General features: G+C 37.3%; 1 protein-coding gene across 4 annotated transcripts in view; it reads left to right on the forward strand.

Annotated features, from left to right (window-relative positions):
* The window catches only part of LOC121378591 (zinc finger SWIM domain-containing protein 8 homolog), a 40,394-nt gene that overhangs the window by 2,623 nt on the left and 12,195 nt on the right, over nucleotides 1-25,576 (forward strand). For 2 of the 4 annotated variants that reach the window (XM_041506841.1, XM_041506842.1), the window contains exons 2-15: nucleotides 8,235-8,388; nucleotides 9,350-9,444; nucleotides 9,682-9,860; nucleotides 13,443-13,550; nucleotides 14,159-14,240; nucleotides 14,612-14,732; nucleotides 15,294-15,489; nucleotides 15,921-17,045; nucleotides 17,666-17,807; nucleotides 19,069-19,244; nucleotides 19,883-20,081; nucleotides 20,702-20,755; nucleotides 23,343-23,467; nucleotides 24,259-24,641. In XM_041506841.1, coding sequence (XP_041362775.1) covers nucleotides 8,235-8,388; nucleotides 9,350-9,444; nucleotides 9,682-9,860; nucleotides 13,443-13,550; nucleotides 14,159-14,240; nucleotides 14,612-14,732; nucleotides 15,294-15,489; nucleotides 15,921-17,045; nucleotides 17,666-17,807; nucleotides 19,069-19,244; nucleotides 19,883-20,081; nucleotides 20,702-20,755; nucleotides 23,343-23,467; nucleotides 24,259-24,641 — 3,139 coding nt within the window. Of the gene's footprint in view, nucleotides 1-8,234; nucleotides 8,389-9,349; nucleotides 9,445-9,681; nucleotides 9,861-11,726; nucleotides 11,760-11,826; nucleotides 11,906-13,442; nucleotides 13,551-14,158; nucleotides 14,241-14,611; nucleotides 14,733-15,293; nucleotides 15,490-15,920; nucleotides 17,046-17,665; nucleotides 17,808-19,068; nucleotides 19,245-19,882; nucleotides 20,082-20,701; nucleotides 20,756-23,342; nucleotides 23,468-24,258; nucleotides 24,642-25,576 lie in introns of those variants that run through there. The other 2 variants (XM_041506844.1, XM_041506843.1) reach the window with 2 other exon arrangements.

Here is a 25,576-nt window from a genome sequence, read left to right on the forward strand (position 1 = left end):
TCGAAATCTTACGCGAAGATTTCGTATCGCTCAACAAGAACTCCCAACATGCCTTGCAACGTCTTCTGTCGACATGCCAGCATCAAGCATGCCAATCGCCCGTTCGCGTAAATTATTGGGTATTCTTGGCATACTAAAAAATGCTACAATGTAAAAAACATTATTATTTTTTTAAATTTTGAAGCGTTTTCGTTCACTTGACAACATTGTCAGTAAGACAAGTAAAACAAATTGACCCAATACTACACGGGACATGTCGAACTGCACGTGCAAATTGATTTTCACATTGTCGACGATTAACAGTGCAAAAATAATCGATAACATTCATGAATCCTGATAATACAGCTCACGGCTAATACTACCTAAATAATTTCATTACACATTGAATTCTTTAACACAACAAATACTATATGTACAAATCGGAAGTTTCTTTTTTTGTTCAGTATATATATATATATATATATACACACACACAAATATATGTTTTTATTTATGCTTGCAGAAAAACACTTTGAAAATAGACAAGAACTGATTTTTTTTCCACCGTATGTTATCCAATAAGTGTAATTAGTGAGTTTGGTTTATCTTTTGTTTTAAGTGTTTGAGATTTGACGGGATACATGCCTTGCTCTATGTTGCAACCAAACCAATTGCCAATGCAACCAAGGTGATGGCAGGGTGGCTGAATTTAATATTATCGCCATCTGGTGACTAACACCAACAATATTGGGTGGCATGCATCTCTATTTGAAAACCACTAAAATCATGAAATGTTTTAAGCATTTGACACTAGAGTACATTTGCAATAAATATGTACACAGTTTCTCGATTGATCATTGGAACTCCTTGCTGATTTTGGTGCCAGCCAGAGCTAACTTTGGGCAAGTAAAACATTTCACCAAATTATCTATTAAACTGTAAAAATGGCAAAAACACACTTTATTTTTCAACAAAATATCAATAATTACATTAATTTTTTTCATCAAATTGAAATAAACTTTGCCATTTGTTTAAAAAATTAGCAAATTTGGTGAGTCCTGCCTGCAATGTTTCGTCAAAAAAAGGAGCTGTTTTTACAAAGTTCACATTTTAATCAAATGTGAATAATGGAACCTGGTATATCAAAGGCTGTGGTATGTGCTTTCCTGTCTGGGAAAGTGCATACAAAAGATCCCTTGCTGCTAATGGGAAAACATTGTGGGTTTCCTGAAATTTGACATCCAATAGCTGATGATTACATGGGAAATACACATGTATTTAAGAAAAACAAGATGTTAAATCACAACCTACACGTAGGTCACAATCACGGGGGGGGGGGTGGGGGGGGGGGGGGGGGGGGGGGGGGGATTTAGCGTAGTCAGTTGATGTGCTTGCATTGCAGGATCGAACCACCTTGGTGGATCCAGTCAACTGATTGGGTTTCCAACCAGTGCACCACAACTAAACTAGAGGGGATGATTTTCCGTTTAAGATTTTGCCACATTCTGTTTCAGATTTTTGCAAATTCCGTTTTTTTCCGTTTTTGTGTTCAATTAGTGTCATGTTATTGTTATAAACTATATACATTTGTTATATTGTTCCAGCTCTGAGCTGGTTTGCTATTGCTATTTTTTTAAATACCTGTAAAAATAATTTTTGAAACAAACTTAAAAAAAAGAAAAAAGTGTATAAACCGCACCACTTGGTTCCCACCTTCATCCGTAAATAAACCGCACCTTTAAATAAGCCGCGGTTAAAACAAAGCCACGAACTTAATTACGGTTAATTATTGTTTGTATTTAATAATAATAAAGAGATCCATTCTCCCTTAAGTTCAAACAATAAATAATTGTTGATTGTGTGGCTTTCAGTTTCATTTCATCTGATGGATTATGGGTAAGTTTCATTTATAAACAAAACACACCGTTGACAAACCCCGCTATTTTTACGAAAATATGAACAAGAACTTTGGTAATGTATTGTTCGTAATCTTATATTAGTTGCCAAAAAATATGTATAAATAAATAAATACATGAGAACATTTTATTAGTTCCAGTATGATTACAAAGCGTGAACCAAAAAAAAGGGGGGGGGGGGGGCACACGTAAGAATTACTATTTTAGTACTCGCTTGATTACACATGTATGTTTCTCTGTAACCTAACTAGCGTGCCATGTGCACAAATTACATATTCAAACGAGGTCGGGTCAATCTGGATATAGGCCAGTGGTAGTGAACCGAAACTAAGCACTGTTCTGTCGATTGTTTAAAGTTTCAACATTATTTTATAACTTTAAATATATATATATATATATATTTGCCTAGAATTATATGTTCAGAGCCTGTAGCACAAATAACAGCCCAATTTCCAAGATATATATTTTGCAACCCCCTCGGGGAGAAGGGGAAAATGTACACAATGATGACAATGCCTCACCGCGGGACCCCCTGAACCGCAGGGTCTGTAGCACGTGCTACATGTGTTACAATAATAAACCGGTGAGATGAAAAGTAAAATGCTATTTTTGTGTGCAATTTAGAAAACAATCGGTTCAGAAATAAATAATATGTAGTAAATTCCGTAGCATGAAAAAAGGCGTTCCCCGTGGGATGGACTATAAATGTGAAATGTTTCCGTACAAATTAACGAATATGCCCGAAGTTTTACGAAATTATGTTTTCTGGCGAAAGCGTTGTGTAAATTGGCTATGCTTTTGAATCGTAATAAGTATTATTGAAAAATATCGAAATTGAACGTACTAGAAATCTTATTATATAATCAACATTCTAAAATTGTATTAGTAAATGTTTATTTTTATATTTCAAGTTAAATTTCACTATGTAAAGTGACACGGGTAAACAGTCACATGCTTTGTTGCAAGCTTACGGCAATTAAGCGTAACTTCCGAGAATTAATGGTTCTGAAAATATTTAGGCATACAGTACACTCCATGAAAGTTCGCATACCAAAACACTATGCGTATATTATCAATATTGAATCTTAAAACTACTAAAAATATTTATTATGGTGCTTGAATCAGAAATACAACTTTTAAAGGTTATTTTTTAAAAATTGCAAATTCCATTTCAGTTACTAAATTCCGCGATTCCGTCCGTTTTTCCGTGATCGCGGAAAATCATCCCCTCTAGGTATGTGCTTTCTTGTTTGTGAAAAAAAGCAAATAAAAATCCCTTGCTGCATTAGGAAAAATGTAGTGGGTTTCCTCTTTAAGACTATATGTCAAAATTACCAAATGCTTGACAGCCAATAGCCAATAATTGATAAATCATTGTGCTCTAGTGATGTTGTTAAGCAAAACAACTTTCTTTTTCTTTCCTTTGTTTTATAATATATTCATGTCCATTAGATACCATTATCTCACAAGTCATTGTTTAAAAACATATCAAACTCGTAAATGGTATCTAACGGACATGAACGTATTATTCTCTATATATTTTGTCCAGGTATATTAGCACGTCTTTAGGGGTTTGAGACATTACTGGAATTGTGTATATAAGGGGAACATTTGCAGGAATGGTTTAGATGGTGTTTTATTTTTTTTGGGGGGGGGGGGGGGGGAGTTTAATGGTGGTTTTGTTTAAATTTTTGGCATTTCTGTAGCAATAAACAGCAGAAATGATGAGTAAACCTGATTTGAAAAGGTTCAGAAAGCATGTTTCTATGTGTTACTTTTTGTAATGTCATTAGCTGAGCATATAGTACAGCACCATTACAGGAAAAACTGCATTCCAGGCACAACATTAGCCTCAGGGCTGGGACAATTGTGAACTTACAGTACTTGGAATACGTCTTCATATCTCTTGTCAATACATTGTCATAACTGACTGCTGGGTTTTTTCTCGTTTTTGTTGTTGTTATTGTTATTGGGGTGGGTTTTTTTGCAATTGGCATCAATTTCAAATTCCTCACTTCTCTTTATACATGTACATGTAATAAATCACCATAATTTTAAAATGTAGCATAATTTAATAAAACAATAAAACTAAAATATAACAAAACATTTTCAGAAAGCTTATCCTTGAACACAATAGGATTCCAACTGAATCATTTTAAATAAATTACAGAAAACTAAATTAATATATATCTTTTGTAGTTCAGTATATTTGACTGGCCACGTAATAATCTGACTGTACCGGCCTTAGTGCTACAGTGGTTACGTCATCACACTTGAGGCTGGTAGGTACGTAATAATCTGACTCTACCGGCCTTAGTGCTACAGTAGTTACGTCGTCACACTTGAGGCTGGTAGGTACGTAATAATCTGACTGTACCGGCCTTAGTGCTACAGTGGTTACGTCGTCACACTTGAGGCTGGTAGGTACGCAATAATCTGACTGTACCGGCCTTAGTGCTACAGTGGTTACGTCGTCACACTTGAGGCTGGTAGGTACGCAATAATCTGACTGTACCGGCCTTAGTGCTACAGTGGTTACGTCATCACACTTGAGGCTGGTAGGTACCTAATAATCTGACTGTACCGGCCTTAGTGCTACAGTGGTTACGTCATCACACTTGAGGCTGGTAGGTACGTAATAATCTGACTGTACCGGCCTTAGTGCTACAGTGGTTATGTCATCACACTTGAGGCTGGTAGGTACGTAATAATCTGACTGTACCGGCCTTAGTGCTACAGTGGATATGTCATCACACTTGAGGCTGGTAGGTACCTAATAATCTGACTGTACCTACCTTAGTGCTACAGTGGTTATGTCATCACACTTGAGGCTGGTAGGTACGTAATAATCTGACTGTACCTACCTTAGTGCTACAGTGGTTATGTCATCACACTTGAGGCTGGTAGGTACGTAATAATCTGACTGTACCTACCTTAGTGCTACAGTGGTTGTCATCACACTTGAGGCTGGTAGGTACCTAATAATCTGACTGTACCGGCCTTAGTGATACAGTGGTTATGTCATCACACTTGAGGCTGGTAGGTACGTAATAATCTGACTGTACCGGCCTTAGTGCTACAGTGGATATGTCATCACACTTGAGGTTGGTAGATACGTAATAATCTGACTGTACCTACCTTAGTGCTACAGTGGTTATGTCATCACACTTGAGGCTGGTAGGTACCGGAGGCAGGGTGACCAGAAAATTTTGCCAAATTGTCCATTAGACTATACATTTTTTGCTGAAACACAGTTATTTACGAACAAAATATCAATTATTATATGAAATTATTTCACCAAATTAAAATAAAATTCGCCAATGGTTTTTAAAATTTGCAATTGCTGAGATAATGGGGAATCTTTCATACCAATACTGGCTCCAACCCAGAGTGGGTGAACCGCTAGGGTCAATGGATAGGTGTGTTAGGCCACTTACATCAAGTTTCACCTAATTAACGGGTGTAATTATGGGTGTGTCTCTCTCATGGGGGATGATTACCTGGCATGCACTCCAGGTTCCATGTACCCTGGACTCGGGTGATACCGAGATAGCTCAACTGACAGTAAGTGCTGATCATGGCCCTGTCAAGTAGTCCCAAACCAAAATAGAAATACTGTAGCTTCACCATTCATCTCTCCATCATCAATTTAATGTTTTAAAATTATTATTGTGCTACAGGTTTAATTATTGTTTCTTTTCCATTTTCAATTATGTCATGATTTCTGTTTTTATTTGTTTAATTTGCTTACAAAATAGCAACCCATAGTTTTGTTTACATACTTTTCCATTAAACATTATGATTATAATGTTATATGTGTAAGTCTCATATGACTTGGGAGAGCCAGGGACATGCAAAATCAGTGTATTGATTTGTTTATAATTAAAACAGCATGCTTTAGGAAATATAACAATTACTGTTACATCTATATCATATTTCATATAATAATATTGTGCGTTTCATCATGCACTTGATCCAACTCTATTTATATATAATGTTGCCTGAATTGTTACATGATCTAAAATACTATAGCAGGGATGGGATTTAGCTCAGTTGGGTTGAGTGCTCGCTTGAGGTGCTTGTGTCGCAGGATCGAACCACCTCTATTCAACTGATTTTTCTTTCTTTTTCGTTCCAACCAGTGCACCTCAGCTGGACAAAGGCTGTGGTATATGCTTTCCTGCATATAAAAGATCCCTTGCTGCATTAGGAAAAATGTAGCAGGTTTCCCCTGTTAACTACGAGTCAGAATAACCATATGTTTGACATCCAAGCCAAATAAACTTTGTTTAAAATAGTATAGCCATATGTACATTTTTGTCTGGAAAAAAACTTACATGATTTTACTTTGATGTAACTTGACTTCACATATTCGGAACAGCAAATTGTAATCATATCTCAAAAATTCTTACTTAAGTTAATAGAATGGCCATGTGTTCAACCAAGCCATGCAACATGTATAGTATGTTAGATCAATAAATTTGATTCCCATTAGCAGTAAGAAATTAAGTTATGTAATTATGGTGAATTGTAGCACAGATGTAGCCATGCTTATAAACCTATAAATAAGAGTTAACAAAACCCAGGGTTTCCAGAATTTTTTTTTAATCCACTAGCCATGGGATCGGTGATTTTTTTAAATTTACAAGCTACTATTAAAAATTCACTAGCCCTAATTTACTTTACGTTAATACAGTTTTAGAAAATAATTAGTACTAATCAGATATATCACCTAAAGAGGGAGATAGAGCTTAAAAACACTAACATTGGAGGATTGGGGTGAGGCCAGGATGTTCATAGTTACAAAATAGACGTAACTGTATCATTTCGCCAAAACAAGTTCACAAGCCGACGGGCATGGAAATGATAGTTATTTACTAGCTCAACATTGAATATCACTAGCCATGGGAGTGGGGTTACCATAATCTACAAGCCCTGTCTGGCATGGCAATAGTAGTTATTTACTAGCCCAACATTGAATATCACTAGCCATGGGAGTGGGGTTACCATAATCTAGAAGCCCTTTGAAAACCAGACATACATTTGAAAGCTCTGAGAATTTAATATTTGTCTTTTGGTTATACCAAAAACAATTTAAGTAGCTTACTTTCATTTTGCATAAACAGTTATGACCTAGAAAGTCATATCTTAAATTTATTTAATGCGTGGAATATATGCAGTCTTACAAGACATTCGTGAGTAGTGAGCAAAGGAAGCAATAATTCAGACAGTTTTCCAAGGCCAGGCTAACTAAGCTGTCTTAGTGTTGTGATATTGTAAAACTGTCAGAGGCTATGACATCAGTTCGCCATAGTTTTTGAGGGTTTATGATATAATGCTGAGATAGCTTTGAAAATATGGTCCCATGATTTGACCTCTAAATATTCACAAAGTTGTGTGTTACCCAATAGCCTATATATATATATATATATATATTTATTACCCATATGGGCTCAAATATACGGGGTAATATTTTTTCGATCTCTGCACAGTGTGCAGATTGCTTCTACAGCCACTGATTGGCTGACTTTAAAATCACGACGTTTGGTTGGTTGCTTGCCATGGCCGGAACTTCACTTTCATTCATATAATTTTTTCATTCATGAGTCAGATTACACATATGTTATACGATCTACAAAGATTTACAAAAACAAATGGACTCATTTGTTTCGTAAACATGAAATGGTATATTTTCATAAGCAGCGGCTTTAATAATATATAAAAATAATTATTTTCAAATGCAAATACAGTTGTATTATTTTGTACTGTAAACATTTGGCTGTAAAGAGAACGCCGTTATGCTATGACGTCACTTACATTACGTCATGTAATGCGCGTAAGATTATATTACGTAATGGCTGATGTTGTAGACTCCAGAGGAATTTTTACATTAAAAATCAGTTAAAATTGACAATGGGTAATAAAGAGAATAACGAACGAGCTACGAGGAATTATGAATTATCTGTCCCTCGTGAATGAATGTTGTAAAACCCTCGCCAAAGGCTCGGGTTTACAACATTCATTCACTTGGGACAGATAATTCATAATTCCTCGTAGCTCGTTCGTTATTCTCTAAATATATATATATATATATATATATATATATATATATATATATATATATATATATACTGAACCACTTTAAAAATACAACACTCATTATGGTCGGTTATGATATGCAATTAACTTAAATCTGTTTATTAAATGAAATATTAAATATTTGGTACAACAAATGTTGGATTTTTAAAGCGATTCAAAATATTTTGCATTCTGGAGGTGTCGTTAAACATTCATTTATTCATGTGATTGTTACTGAATGTACTGTTTGTGTTATAACAGAGGCTAAGGTGTCGTCTCTTGTTGAGCTGGCCGCCCAGGCCGTGGCGTGTAACATCCCGTTTGAGGTGGTCGAGCACTACCCCCAGCCCATTCCCGAACAGCTTCAGCTGAGCATCGCCTTTTGGAGCTTCCCTGAGAGTGAGGAGGACATCAGGTTAGTCTACTACATACAGTTGTGGTCTTTTAAGAATTTATTTTGTGTGATTGACATGGTACACAAGTTTGATAAATGTGGGAGAGGATCTAGAGCAGTCTGTTTTGGAAAGGCTTGTGAAAGTTAGCTGCTACATTTCCTTGGCTGTTGTAACTTGTGCACAGAGTATGTTTAAAGTAAAATGTTGTGACTACAGCTGTTTGTTTTCTCTATAAGTCTTTTTATTTTTATATTCTAACAATTACACGCATAATTCAAATTTACAGATAATTTTCAAAAATTAAAGTTGTATTCTGTAATCAATTACATAACATTTTATTACCAAATTTAACAATGAAAACAGAAAGGCGAAAAGGCATACTCTTTAAACTACGTCATTTTGTGTATTTGCCAAATAATGATAATATATTTAGTTCATTGTATTGTAAGTGCTAAACTGTCCAATAATATTGTATGTTAAACCAGTGGATAGTAATTTTTCAGTGAGAAATGATTATACTTATTTCCCTGGTTGTGAGTGCCTACTTGTATGATAAATGTTTTTCTGGCACTATTTGTTGTGCTTATACAGAGTTCTGTTGTGTTCTGGAAATCCTGGAATGTCCTTGAATTTTGTCATTTTAAAATCCAGGCCTGGAATGTCCTGGAAAAAGCATTAAAGTTTATTGTATCCTGGAAATGTTCTAGAAATTTTGCCCAAAAATATCTTGGTTTATCTCTTTTTTAGCTTCTTTACTTTTGTTGTCTTAATAACCTGTCTAAATTCAGACAACATATTTTATAAAAACACTTGTTGATTGAACATTTTATGTCCTGGAATTTTTTTTTAAAGTTCTGGAATTTTTTTTTTTTATGTGTAAAGAACCCTGTTATAATATTAAGATAACTTGATATAAGCAAACGAAAGATAAAACTGATACATGGGAACAATGAAAGTTCATATTGTTTAAAACTTTTGCAGGTTGTATTCATGTCTTGCAAATGGAAGTGCTGATGAGTTCACCAAGGGAGAGCACCTGTACAAAGCAAAAGCTGTCAAAGATGCATTGCAGATCGGTAAACCATTCAATCTTTATAATATAGCCTTCAGCCTGCATATTGTATATTTCCCTTTATAAACGATATCTTGGCAAACAACATATTTTAATACAATAAAAAAAATCCATCTTTGTCTGTTTTATTATGAAGATTTATACTGAACTTCACATACATTGCTTTCGCTTAAATTTATCACCATATTAAGACTGATTATGTGTGTAATAAAATATTTTATTTAATTTTCCTATCGGGCAGGATTCCACCTGAGTGCAACTGTTATCCCGCCCCAGAGTTTAGCGCAGGCTCAGGGTAAGGGAAACTTTAATGTAGCAGTGGTGTTCGACCGCCGCCGTATCTCGTCATGCACATGTACCTGCAACAGCAGTGCCTGGTGTTCCCATGTCGTGGCGCTCTGTCTCTACAGGATACATCAGGTACGTTATGCGTTTTTACATTCTCTATCAGTCCTTTTACCTTTCTATTCTAATCCTACCACCGTATCTCGTCATGCACATGTACCTGCAATAGCAGTGCCTGGTGTTCCCATGTCATGGCGCTCTGTCTCTACAGGATACATCAGGTACGTTATGCGTTTTTACATTCTCTATCAGTCCTTTTACCTTTCTATTCTAATCCTACCACCGTATCTCGTCATGCACATGTACCTGCAATAGCAGTGCCTGGTGTTCCCATGTCGTGGCGCTCTGTCTCTACAGGATACATCAGGTACGTTATGTGTTTATACATTCTCTATCAGTCCTTTTACCTTTCTATTCTAATCCTACCACCGTATCTCGTCATGCACATGTACCTGCAATAGCAGTGCCTGGTGTTCCCATGTCATGGCGCTCTGTCTCTACAGGATACATCAGGTACGTTATGCGTTTTTTACATTCTCTATCAGTCCTTTTACCTTTCTATTCTAATCCTACCGCCGTATCTCATCGTGCACATGTACCTGCAACAGCAGTGCCTGGTGTTCCCATGTCGTGGCGCTCTGTCTCTACAGGATACATCAGGTACGTTATGTGTTTTTACATTCTCTATCAGTCCTTTTACCTTTCTATTCTAATCCTACCACCGTATCTCGTCATGCACATGTACCTGCAATAGCAGTGCCTGGTGTTCCCATGTCGTGGCGCTCTGTCTCTACAGGATACATCAGGTACGTTATGTGTTTATACATTCTCTATCAGTCCTTTTACCTTTCTATTCTAATCCTACCACCGTATCTCGTCATGCACATGTACCTGCAATAGCAGTGCCTGGTGTTCCCATGTCATGGCGCTCTGTCTCTACAGGATACATCAGGTACGTTATGTGTTTTTACATTCTCTATCAGTCCTTTTACCTTTCTATTCTAATCCTACCACCGTATCTCGTCGTGCACGTGTACCTGCAACAGCAGTGCCTGGTGTTCCCATGTCGTGGCGCTCTGTTTCTACAGGATACATCAGGTACGTTATGCGTTTTTACATTCTCTATCAGTCCTTTTACCTTTCTATTCTAATCCTACCACCGTATCTCATCGTGCATGTGTACCTGCAATTGCAGTGCCTGGTCTTCCCATGTCGTGGCGCTCTGTCTCTACAGGATACATCAGGTACATTATGCGTTTTTACATTCTCTATCAGTCCTTTTACCTTTCTATTCTAATCCTACCACCGTATCTCGTCATGCACATGTACCTGCAATAGCAGTGCCTGGTGTTCCCATGTCATGGCGTTCTGTCTCTTCAGGATACATCAGGTACGTTATGCGTTTTTACATTCTCTATCAGTCCTTTTACCTTTCTATTCTAATCCTACCACCGTATCTCGTCATGCACATGTACCTGCAATAGCAGTGCCTGGTGTTCCCATGTCATGGCGCTCTGTCTCTACAGGATACATCAGGTACGTTATGTGTTTTTACATTCTCTATCAGTCCTTTTACCTTTCTATTCTAATCCTACCACCGTATCTCGTCATGCACATGTACCTGCAATAGCAGTGCCTGGTGTTCCCATGTCATGGCGCTCTGTCTCTACAGGATACATCAGGTACGTTATGTGTTTTTACATTCTCTATCAGTCCTTTTACCTTTCTATTCTAATCCTACCACCGTATCTCGTCATGCACATGTACCTGCAATAGCAGTGCCTGGTGTTCCCATGTCGTGGCGCTCTGTTTCTACAGGATACATCAGGTACGTTATGCGTTTTTACATTCTCTATCAGTCCTTTTACCTTTCTATTCTAATCCTACCACCGTATCTCATCGTGCATGTGTACCTGCAATAGCAGTGCCTGGTCTTCCCATGTCGTGGCGCTCTGTCTCTACAGGATACATCAGGTACATTATGCGTTTTTACATTCTCTATCAGTCCTTTTACCTTTCTATTCTAATCCTACCACCGTATCTCGTCATGCACATGTACCTGCAATAGCAGTGCCTGGTGTTCCCATGTCATGGCGCTCTGTCTCTACAGGATACATCAGGTACGTTATGCGTTTTTACATTCTCTATCAGTCCTTTTACCTTTCTATTCTAATCCTACCACCGTATCTCGTCATGCACATGTACCTGCAATAGCAGTGCCTGGTGTTCCCATGTCATGGCGCTCTGTCTCTACAGGATACATCAGGTACGTTATGTGTTTTTACATTCTCTATCAGTCCTTTTACCTTTCTATTCTAATCCTACCACCGTATCTCGTCATGCACATGTACCTGCAATAGCAGTGCCTGGTGTTCCCATGTCATGGCGCTCTGTCTCTACAGGATACATCAGGTACGTTATGTGTTTTTACATTCTCTATCAGTCCTTTTACCTTTCTATTCTAATCCTACCACCGTATCTCGTCATGCACATGTACCTGCAATAGCAGTGCCTGGTGTTCCCATGTCATGGCGCTCTGTCTCTACAGGATATATCAGGTACGTTATGCGTTTTTACATTCTCTATCAGTCCTTTTACCTTTCTATTCTAATCCTACCACCGTATCTCGTCATGCACATGTACCTGCAATAGCAGTGCCTGGTGTTCCCATGTCATGGCGCTCTGTCTCTACAGGATACATCAGGTACGTTATGTGTTTTTACATTCTCTATCAGTCCTTTTACCTTTCTATTCTAATCCTACCACCGTATCTCGTCATGCACATGTACCTGCAATAGCAGTGCCTGGTGTTCCCATGTCATGGCGCTCTGTCTCTACAGGATACATCAGGTACGTTATGTGTTTATCTACTTTACACTACACATAATCCAGTCTCTTTACCTTTGTATTCTAGTAATTCTGCTCTACAAGGTACATCGTGTAGGTTGTGTGTTTTTTCTTCACACCCTACATACCTTTTTTTTTTACTTTTCTATTCTAGTACCACTGTTCTTCAGGGCCCATATTTTTGAACCAATTTTAATGCTGCGATATCGTAAAACCGTTGTAGGTATGATGTCTCTATGGCATACATTGTCATGATGTCGTAAGTTATTACAGTTTTGCGATATCTAACATTAACATGGCTTCAAAAATCTGTAGCCAGGATACACCAGGTAGGTCATGCATTTCTCTTCACACTATCAGTCTTCTACTTCTCTATTCTAGAACCACTGCTCTCCAGGGTACATAGGTAGGACATGTATTTCACACTCCTATTACTTTTCTATTCGATCAAAACATCACAGTTTTAAACATGAAAGACAAAATGTGATTTTTTTGTCATGTGTGATTTTAGAATTTCTGGTATAAAATAATTTTTATGAATGAGATTGACTTTGTTCTAAAATGCAGAAAAATTACATTGATTTAAGTATAATATAGTTTATTTTTAAATGTTTAAAAAAATATTTCATATGTTATTTTTAAATGTGTACCACATCCCTGAAAAGTATTGTACTTGTTTAAACATTGTGTGTGTGTGTGTGTGTGTATATATATATATATATATATATATATATATATATATATATATATATATAAAATATATAAGGAAATAGGTGACATCTACTAATAGTTTTTTTTGTTCTATTGTAGGCTAGTTCTGTTTGTTTAAGAGCTCCTGTGTCGGAATCGTTATCACGACTCCACCGGGATCAGCTACAGAAATTTGCCCAGTATCTCATTAGTGAATTGCCACAGCAGGTAAAGATAGTATAATATTTATTTCACTCATGTCTGGTGTTTTAGATGTAATTTGAGGCTCAAAATGTTGTTTGCTAGAAGCTTAGGCACCTTTTAGTATTGAGTGATTAACAGGTATAAATTGTGGTGTCTAACCAAGTTTTATGTCCTCAACTGGCCCTTCATATTTATGTTAAAGTTACTCTGCTTCTATGGGTCTTCCATGTTTTTGTGCTAACTAATGAATGTTCATGTTCAAAATATGTAAAATAAATGTTTTTTAAGCAGCATATTTAGCAAGATCTCTCAGATTATATTATGAAAGTAGCTTACTGACAATGTTAAATGTTATTAACCTGTTTAACAGGAAGTTTAACAAATCTTGTGTTTGATCACACTAATATTGTTGGAGGCTTTATTTCCACTCTTTTTGTTTTTATGATAATCCAGGAAAACGATTCCTGTAATATTCCCTTAAAAGCCAAATAAATTCATAAATGAAATTATTTTACAGCTAGGTACAGTTGGAATCGGCCACTGTATTTGAGCCTTATTTGTTAAAATAAACAGTACTAACAGTTTTTGTACACCATGTCTCAGATACCTGTTTGTTTTTGCTAAACCTGCAGATTCTTCCGACAGCACAAAGACTTCTGGATGAGCTGCTGTCGTCCCAGGAAACAGCCATGAACACCGTCTATGGAGCACCAGGTGTGTCTACTGAAACTATGGCCACAATAAATAAGTCATTTTCCTCTGTACTAATTTCAACCAATGCATTATTATTTATTTAGTTATAACATTGATCAAGGGCTTTTTTAAAGCAAGGTATTTTTTAGTTATAAAGTCGGTAACGGGTTAAATGTGTGTGATAAGTTTTGTTGTTCATACTGGTGATTTCAGACAGCAAAATAAGAATATGGGGGTGGGGTAACTTGTCATATTGACAAACACTTGGTGGTATGGTGTTATTTGCTTCTTTTTTAATCTTTTGTTTTGTTTTGTTTTGTTGTGAGTGTTGGTTGATTATTTTCGTTAGTGAGACCATCAAATTATAAACATGCTTGTGTTGTTTCTCTCAGACCCGACAGCAGGCCCTCCAGCCAGTGAGCAGACGAGCTGGTGTCTGGACGAAGCAACCCTTCACGACAACATCAAGAAAACTCTCGTCAAGTTCTGCATTCCTTCTCCAATGGTCCTCAGGTAAGATGTACACTTAAATTGTCAAATAACTTTCCAGTGTTACGGGCAGTTTAACAATTACATAAAGCTTATGTGTGAGGGAGTGTCTTGGGACATTCCTGAAAGTGTAATTTTGCTAAAAGAAAAAAAGAAAGAAAACATTATTAGTATTATTATTATTTTTTAATGCTTACATCTTGCTAAATTGGTAGCACAGGTGATATTAAACTGACATAAGTTTGTTTAATGATTTATAGCCCAGTAGTAATGCGCACGCTTGATGTGCGGTCGATTTGGGATCAATCCCTGTCAGTGGGCCCATTGACCTATTTCTCATTCTAGCCAGTGCACCACAACTGGTACACCAAAGGTCACTGTATGTGCTATCATGTCTGTGGGATGATGTATATAAAAGATCCCTTGCTACTAATTGAAAAAAGTAGCGAGTTTCTTCTCTAAGACTAAATGTTGCAATTACCAAATGTTTGATATCCAGTAGTCGATGATTGATAAATCAGTATGCTTTAGTGCTGTTAATATTTAACAAACTTTAACTCTTTTTATTTTGTTTAATAATTTTAGTGATGTGAACCATCTTGGAACAAGTGCCCCACCGGCTGCGGCCGAGTGGCAAACCCTTCTGAGACCCTTGAGGGGGCGAGAACCGGAAGGGATGTGGAACCTCTTGTCGATAGTTAGAGAGATGTTTAAACGCCATGACAGTAACTCGGTTCCATTGCTGGAAATACTCACAGACGAGGTTCTACAGTGTGAACAGGTGACTTTCATCATTTCTTAAACACATTAAAGATGTTAAAATTTGATGATGTACTTTCTTTCATCTAATTTGAAAGATTACGTTAATAGTGCCCTACGACTGGTGTATCAAAGGCTATGGTATGTATTGTCCTGTCTGAATGTAAAAGATCCCTTGCTACTAATGAAAAACTGTAGCAGACTTCCTCCGAAAACTACATGTCTGAATGACGAAATGTTTGTCATTCAATATCTGATGAAGAATGGATCAATGTGTCCTAGTGTTGTTGTTAAACAAAGTGTATCTGTTTAATTGTTACAAATAATTTGTTGTAATCTTCACAGTGAGAATGTCCTGTAGTGTCATTAACCAACTGTTTGCTCTCCTTTCCTTTCCTTCACTCCTCTACCTTAGTGCAGAAACACAACATTATGACATGTTTTTCTTTTCAGATTCTGATCTGGTGGTTTTTGACCAAGGCCTCCTCCAACAACAGCAACGCAGTCCACTGTAACCGAGGCGGTAACAGTGCGGCGAACGCCTCCCAGCATGCTGCGTCCAGCCTGTGTGAGGAGATAATCAACCTGTGGAGACTTGGGGCACTCAACCCAAAACTGTCTCCCTTCCAACGAGAGGATCTATGCAGAAAATTCAAAAACTGGCACTCAAAAACTATAGAGATAGTCCGCAAAGCGCGTGGTTCCACTTCTAGTAACTCAGGTATTAATTTGAAGAAGAATGACATTGAGAACTTTGCGGGTTTCAAGCCTGCGATCGAAGCGTGTCAGATGACGTGGGACGACTACCCAATCCCGGGGATCACATACTCCGACAAGGAGGGATCTCGCTACGTGTACCACTTCTGTTCCCGCGGCCAGGACGGCGAGGTCAAGAAGTTCTCGCGTGTCCAGCCCGTCACCATTTGCTCAGAAGACCTCATCAGTACGGATAACTCACGAACTCTTGCTCATTCCCAGCGATCTCAGGAGGCCCGGGCACGCAACCGGCAGGATCAGCGTGCTCTCAACATGCGCAGAGACTCTGCAATCAACGACGGCGCCATCAGCTCGGGCTCCGAGGGTTTCTGTGAGCCCGAGCGTGGCTTCCGAGACTCCGATTCTAGTTACGAAAATAAATGTTTCCACTCCAGGTCAAACTCTCTAGACGAGCCTGACCCTGCGAACCTTTACGACGTTCCGGTGTCCCGTGCTATACAAGGCACGGCGAAAGTGGCATCAGCCGCAAGACCACAAGATGCCGATGTTTTTGATGACGGCGTGGAAACCGACCAGCCAGAGTACAATTATAATAGCCTGCCTGCTCACAGCAAGAACCAGGAAGCTGCTGCTGCTACTGCCAGGCCGGAGTCTGTGTCGCGAGAATCTAGTCAGAACTGTGAGACTGTCGGCCAGTCGGCCGAACAGTCGACATCCGAGTCCCAGCAGTCGAGTGACGAGTATCAGATGTACTTCTACGATGCAAAGAACAAGCCAAACGAGGCTGACAAGAAGAAGAAGGATAAGAATGAAGAGCCGAACATATTTGCTGGAATTAAGAAGCTTGATAATTCTCAAGATGTAAGTTGGCAGTTCTTTTCTTAAATGTGTTTTTTTTTACCTGCAGTTGTATGCTTTGGTAAAATGCTAAAACAAAATGTGTCTAATTCTGAAGGTATAATGTAAATCTGATAAACATGCAATGTTTTGTTCATTACTTACATTATTTAGCTGAACAAATTTGTGTCAATTTTTGTAATAATTTGCATGTCAAGAATTTAAATAATTATTATGATTGAAAATTGTTTTATCAAACAGTACAAGAAAAAATATGGGAATCAAATAACACTGATTTTCTTGAATGCCAGATAAAAAAAATTTGATAGTTTGCAGGATCCATTTAATCTGGATTTACACTGTAACATTTAACTTAAACAAGTTTGGGTTAAATTAAAGATCTTTTTGGATAACTATTCATGCGATTGCTCATTGCATTGAAAACAGATTTCTTTTGGTTCCATGCCTTAAAATTCAAGAGTGTTTTGACCATTAGGAAAATTATTTTCTTGGTAGTAATTTATGAATAAAAATCTTTTATCTGAAATTGATGCAGATATGTTTATAATGTGATTAGGACTAATGAGTGATTTAACCTGTTGACCAGTATTGTTTTGAAACTAATTTTAGCTTGTAAATTTCAGGTTCTGTTTGCGAGGGCAGAAGCGCTGCATGCTCACGGTCACACGAAAGACGCATGTACACTCGCCAAGCGACTCGCTGAGGAGATGTTGAGCAATCCACCCGATCTCCTCGCAGAAACGGCCAATGTTCCAACTCCAAAGTGTAAGAATATGAGCTGTTACAGCAATTGTGGCTTGAATTAATAGTCTAATGACATTTTATGACCAGCTTCTTGTCAACATGATGTTCATAGGTGTCATAGAGGGAGGGGGGAGAGGAGCAATGGGAGAATGTTAAAACACCAAAAGTGTAAGAATACGAGCAGATACGGCAATTTTCGCCTCGCATACAGTGAATAACCTGAATTGATAGGCAAATGACAAATTTTACATACAGCCTCTTGTCAACATTACGAAGTATGCCGGAAACTAATTTCAATAAAAAAAATTATATACTCTTCAAAAAAAGTAGGGGAACTCTAATAAGAATTTACAATTGCCAAAATTGTAAGGTATATTAGCTGTGGGGAATGGTTATATGATAATAGAGAATTAATTGGGCAAACATTACAACCAGTAGTTCAGTATTAAAGTAGGTTTTATGACCACCAAAGATCTTGAAGGATGATTGGGGTCAGAAGTGGAATTTGAAAGTTGACGGTTTTTTATTAGTAAATTGCAACGTCAAACAATAAAAATGTCTAGAAACAAAACAATAACAACTGTATGATCAACAGAATGAAAAAGATTTACAGAAATAATGTTCCATAATGATTAATCGACCTTCCTGGAAATCATCAAAATCGAGAATGACACCCCACGCACGTATACGGAGCAACTGCACGATGCACGTGCAAACTATGGAATGTGTTTCGGTGTGTTGATAAACAGACCTGAACGTTCTTTACTAGGATGTCTGTGGTCAAAACGTGTGTTCAGTCTAATAGTTGATATTAACATTAATATTTCCGGTTCCCCTACTTTTTTTGAAGAATATATAAAATTTGTTTCAAGATGGAAAAAAAAATGTGATGGTATAGCCATAAAATCTTTTTCTACTAGTATACAATCCAGAGTTTATTACTGCATTTTCCCCTCTGTGTTTTAAGGTTGAAATAGACCAACAAGTTTGCCTATTGCATAAATAGTCTCGCCCGATATTTTTAGAATTTGTATGCTCCCGAATAACGCTATAAAAGGCGAAGTGTAATTTGTTGATATTTAAATGGTTATTTATAGATGAAATGTCACCTGGACATGGGAGTCCATGCAATGCTGTTAGATCTACTGGTAGAGCAGTATAGATAATTTTAATCAGTTTGAAAATTATGCAATGTGCCTTCATTTACATTATTATGTAAACCTTTTTAAATATAATTCTACTTTCGACTTCAATACCAGTTATATGATAAATGTCATTTCAGCAAAGAAGAAGAAAGCATTGACGACCATCAGCCTGCTGGCCAGTGCCACGCTATTGAAGGCTGCTTTCCTGTCAAGCGTGCTGTACGAGGAGATCGACTGTCACTACCTCGCCTTCCAGGTCGGCATGTTCGGACTGGAGCTCGCCAGGCCCCCGGCGTCAAGCAAGGTTTTGGAGGTGAGCAGTTAGGAACAAGAAACATAGCCTACACTTACTTGATTTAAAATGACGTACAAGACACTTGGGAAATTGCATTTGTTAAAACTGACCTGGTGTGTATAAAACTTGTAGATAAGTTTTACAGTACGCTCAAGACTTGAATAGAATCTGATACTTTAGTGTAATATTGTTCATGTGGCTCTGTTTTTAGTCCATAGTTTGACACCCAATAGCCGATGTATTTTTCATGCTGGGGTGTCGTTAAACATTCATTCATTCATTACTGTTTTATTACTGCTGGGTGTAGTTAAATACCATTCCTAATTACACCCCCCCCCCACCCCCCCAGCACTTTTAAATGACTTAGGCTTTTTACCCAGCACTGATATTTTGTCTATAATTAAGCAGTTTAAACAAAATCATTGAAGAGCATGCCCCAGCCGTCATTCATGCCCTGGCACTCAAAATTTTATAGACACGACCCTGCACTGGGCTGTACTGTTCTGACTAAAAGTTAAGTTTATAATGTATTTTTAACTATTTATTTTTTCAGAAAAGAACATCATGTGTGTCTAATACGATACAATATTTTTTTCTCCAAACATAGTTATAAAGACTATTGAATATCTTGTTAACACATGATTTGCTCTGTTCAGGTGAAGCTAGCATACCAGGAGTCTGAGTTGCTGCAGATGTTGAAGAAGATACCTCTCCGCAAACAGGAACTTGCCGTCCTGCAGGCCAGGGCTGCCGATCTGAGGGACGGGAAACTCCAGACTCGGGGCGACGCCCACCTTCCACTCCATCTGGCATCATTCATCTTCGACTCACTCGGTCTTCCAGGCTGTTCTACAGGTGAGAAGCAAGGAAGAAATCTTTTATTTAGTAATACTCTTGACACATTTTATTTTAGGGTTATATGACATAACACACTCTACACGTTAATTTATGGTTATATGATGTAACACACTCGACTCGTGACCACAACTAGTACAACAAAGGCTGTGATGTGTCCTGTCCCATAAGAGAAAGTGAAAATAAAAGATTACTTGGTGCTTTTTAGGTAGGAGTAGGCTGTGTGGCATTTGTAGAATAACCATAGACACCAAATGGCTGTAGTCTAAAATGTGCTGCAGTATCATTAAACAAACATTCCTTTCTTTTCATCTTTTAATACACTAACCTTTGTCATTCCTCACTCTCTTTGACCGATCCAAACATGCCAGTAGCTAATCAAGTGGTGGTCATCTTCCCTTGTGTCAAAAATGAAATACCAAACTTTTCCTCATTCTTGAAAATCTCAACTTGTTCATTATAGTATTATTTTTATTTGTAAACAGAGAGCTTGAAACAGTTTACTCATAATTTTAGTAACAAGCCCCCCCCCCCCCCCAAAAACCATAAACGTTTATTACCAGATCTTGTTGATGATATTCGTATTATGTAGTGTAATTTATGATAACCTTGTTTTTCAGATGTCGTTTCATCAGATGAAAAATTGGGATTTGAAGCAGCAGTAACAGCTATTGGTAAGATAACATCATTTGTTGCTATTGTCATTTTGTTATGTTAATAATTTAAAATATTTTAAAATATAACTTATTAATATTATGTTATATAGTAACAAATATAAATGATTGCTTATTTAGATTTTGAGTTGGGATATTGTTACGTTGATCTATCGACTGTTATAATGGGTCTAGGTGAGTTATCAGGATATTTTTAGCAATTATCGTGGTACTAATTTGCTTTATAGTACAGTCGAGCACTGTTGTATCGATATCATGGGGACCACCTAAAAATAACGAGTTAATCAAATATCGACTCAAAAGTTAAGTGAAATATGTGAACAAAAAATGTACAAACAAAAAAGTCATAATAAAAAAGAAAGAAAAAAATATTTCTATTGAATCATAAATTTTAAAACCGATGAAAATTGTTATTCTATGTGATAAATATACAATTTATTGTACCGCTGTGTGCGTTCTAAACAAAGTTAATCATCTTTTAAAAATGTTATAAATTGTAAAATTAAAATCACTGTGGATGTTAGAACAATCTAAATTTTGTCTTTAACAAACATGAATTTATAAGAAAGTTATAAAAACAAAATACAGTCTAGGAATAATATTTATCGCACATTGGTTCAGGGCATTTAAAACTACAGAGCTAAAAACGTTTACTCACTGCTGTCTCATCATATTCTGTGACAATCCTTGTATCAAGTTCAGATAAAACAGCAGTTAACACCTCTGGTAAAGCACTCGGCTGTCGATGGCACTTGCATATTCCTCCTCATACCTGAATCTCTTTGTCTCAGTTGCCAATAAGAAAGTCAGCATAGCAGAAACAGTGTTGTCACTGAATAAACACCGAGATGGCTGCCTTCTTTATCAGTAAACAACTAGTTAACCTATCAAGACAAATTAATCCTACATTTATCAGACCACAAGTTTTCAAAGCCACAAGTCACACGACTAGTTGCATTCTTTAATAATCGTCGTCTGCTAGTGTTTTAATAAGACCATTTTAGTACCTTGTTCAATGGTTTAGATAGTTTTGTTTGTTTATCTTACACGTGAACTGTTACAGTAACTACATGACATACAAATCATGTGTTTACAGTCAAATGTTGGTAACCATCAAAAGAGTTGATTTCACATCACACAATTTATATCTACCTTTTTACATATTTTTATTTATTTTAACACATAATATTAATATTAATATCGACATATAGAGACATTTTTCCATATACCGGAAATTAGCCCATGTCTTTGAATAAGCCCTCCTCTGTTTTGATAGCATTTAAGAAATTAGGCCCTCATTCGTAAATAAGCCCACCCCAACTTCGTCACCTTATAAATAACACTAAATTGCAAGTTTGCTCAAAGTTCATTTAAAAGGTCATACCTCCTGCAGATAATTAAACACAAATGTAACAATATTTTACCACCAGTGAGATTTAGCAGTCTAACAGTAATAGTGTGTAACATTGTTTTTAATTTCATGCCTGCAGTATTTCTTTGAAGTACACATACCCGAGTCTGAACTAATACCAATGTCTATTTTTACCACCACACTGGGTCCGCAGTTAATGCTAATTAAGCAAATACCTTATTCTGATTGGCTAAGAACAATGACCTAGACTGACAATTTTTTGTAGTGTTAGCTGGCTGCCTGTGTCAGCAACATGTGTATACTCTATTGAGTTTGTTGTTAATTGCTGTTGTTTTAAGTCTTCTCAGCATTAAAGTTTGGATGTAAATAAACAGCACTGGTAAGTAATTGTAACATAGAAGGTGTGTTTCTGATAATTAGATACTTGTAAAAAAAAAATCAGTTTAATTAATAAACAATTATTATTTATTAATAACAAATTGAACACTAATTAATAGATGTGCTACTTCCTAGTTAATTTAATTATTATTATTTATTTTAACTATTATTATTTTTTTTTTTTCTCAACAAAACTGGCCCCTTATCTGGGAATAAGCCCACCCCATGCTAAGCTCACAATGAGTTGTCTTGGCCCCCTGGGTTTATTTCCGGTCAAATACGGTAAAAGTCTACGTTGGGACCCCCAAAATATATATCGACACAAATGTAATATCGCCTCAAACATATCGACTCAACTGAGATGAAAACGTGATAGTTAATACACATTTTGGCTGGGACCGGTCAGTCATATCGACACAAGTGATATATCGACTCAAGCAAGTTCGACAGAACGGTACTCGACTGTATATGTAAAGGCAGTTGAAAACCTAAAAATGCTATACCAGTGGTTTATCATAAGTGTCATACCTGTGGCCTTTATACATAGCCTACTGGTGGTCTTTAAAAAATGCCTTGCCAGCTATTTCCATAAATGTCTGGACATGGCCTGTCGGTGGCCTATATATAAATGTCTTACCAGTGACACAGATGGATGTCTTACCAGTGTATATGGGATATTAATAAACAGCTTTCAAGTGGTATGTTGCTGCTTATTATTCCAGAGGTGTGTGAAAGATATTTCAAATATGCAAGAGGATGTGGTATATTAGTTATGTCAATGCATGTAATATATGAAATATGTGACATGGTGTAATAGAGTATATTGTGTTACTGCAGGTTTGAAGGCCAATGTTAGTGAGGCTGAACACCCACTGTTGTGTGAGAGCACGAGAAGACAGAGAGGAGAACTTGTTCTGGCCATGCTGGTCCACTACAAAGATGACCAGATCAAGTTAGCTAAGGTAACTATTAAATACAAGCTAACTTTCCACTATCATGTAATGGTTATTTAAGCAATTGGTAACTTATCAACTGTAGAATTAACTTTAGTATGTAAACCTGTTTAGAGTAGCGGTTGATTAAGATTTGTTTGAGATTAAAGTTGTAATGTTTTAAAAGTAAATAAAGAATATGAGTTCAGTTAGAGATAGCGTAAGCACTGTGAAAAGATAAGCTGTACCATCTCAAATCAATGACAATTCCGACTTGTGCAGTTCATCTGCTATGGGTACCTTGGACATGGATAAACTATTTCTATCTTACCAAGCTCCAGTTTCTGCTGCAATGGGTATGCTTGAGAATGATACAGTCCATCAAGTTCTAATAGAACGCCAACATTGTCACGTTCCCACTCTTAACGGTGTGATAAACAGAAGAGCAATGCCAAAAACAAACTAGTGAAGCTAAAAGTTTAGATTTCTCATTCATATTATTTTTATTATTGTTTGGCCAATACATTATCGTGATCACAGGGCTAGCTCTGGGGGAGCAAAATATTTCGCCAAATTGTCTATTAAACTTTAAAAATTGCAGAAATCTACAATTATTTCTTTAAAATGTCAATTATTACATGACATTTTTTCGCTAAATTAAAATAAATTAAACAACTGCTTTCAAAATTCACAACTGGCGAGTACCAGAGCTAGCCCTGGATCATCTCTTCTTTATCCTTTGATCTCACATTAAAAGGATAAAATTTTATCTGAAATGAATGATATCCCAGCATGAAAAAAACAATTGTTGGCTATTTTAGATCATGGACAAGCTTCTTGACAAAGAAGTTCATCAGTTCAAGTCTCCTAGTCTGGTAGCCGTTCTGTCTTCAGGCAAAGTGTCAACCTCGTCTAGTCAACAGCTGGTCGCGTCATCAGCCGCGACAACTAGTCAGTCACCTGAATCGTCAGGGAAGTCAAAAGCTACGGGTACTTCGGACATGGACAAGCTGTTTTTACCTGACCGTGCTACTCCTGCTGCTGCTGGGGGGACACCGGAGAACGGTGGGAGTCCATGTCATGGCCACTTCAACACTACGTCTAGTTCGGATGGAACCCCAACACCGTCAGGTTCACACTCTAACAGTGTGGTCAACGGTGGGGCAAGGCCGAAAACAACCTACAACAGATACAACATTAACAGGTACTGTAGATCCTGAAATTAACATGTCCCTAAAGTCATGTGAGTGTGACGGTGGGCAGACTAAAATGCAACATGAAATTAATGCGAGTAGTCTTCCTTTTGAAATATTACTTTCCAAACAACACACGTCTGTACTTTTCTCTTAAATCCTAGGTACAGGCATCTTCAGTAAGATCAACTCACTAACATATTTGTGTCATCATCATTTCCTGTCATGCCTAGCGACATTTAGGGCAGCGACGAAGTTCCTCCACGCCGGTCTATCCCTTGCCATTCTCTCAATGGTGCCCCAACTGTGTCTCCTTCATCTCTATTTCCACTGTTTGGCGCCATATTGTTTTCAGACGTCCTCTCTTTCTTGTCCCTTCAGGGGTCCAGTGCACTGCAGTTCTGGTGATAGATGTGTCTTCTTTTCTGAGCATGTGGCCAATTCACTTCCACCGTCTTCTGGTGATGATGGTTCTCATACTTTCCTGATTGGTCTCTTCCAGTACTTGCTCATTGGAGATTTTTCTGGGCCAGAATATCGTTACAGATTTGTGTACACATCAATTAATCTGTTTAATCTGTAATGTTTTTGGTGAGATCAACTCAAAGCATATTTTTTGCAGCAATAATTTACATGTGTATAGATACCTAAATCTGGCTAAACATGAGCATACATGTACCACTGCAACTGTATCTTCCTTATCTGTAAACAGTGATTTCAGAGTTATAATGAAGGAACAGTTCACCCAGATAATGCTGACAAAGTTGCAGCGAACTTAAACATTAAAAACCCCAAAAGAGTCAATCTCAGGATTAGCATGCTATAAAACCCATTCATGCACGATGAATGGTGTCGGCTTTTAACAGGGTGGCCAAAGACCCTGCGATCATCACACGTGCCTGGCATCTTGCTGGACTATTAGACAATTAGTCTGTATCACCTACAA

The sequence above is a fragment of the Gigantopelta aegis genome, chromosome 8, assembly GCF_016097555.1.
Source record: "Gigantopelta aegis isolate Gae_Host chromosome 8, Gae_host_genome, whole genome shotgun sequence".
Lineage (NCBI taxonomy): Eukaryota > Metazoa > Mollusca > Gastropoda > Neomphalida > Peltospiridae > Gigantopelta > Gigantopelta aegis.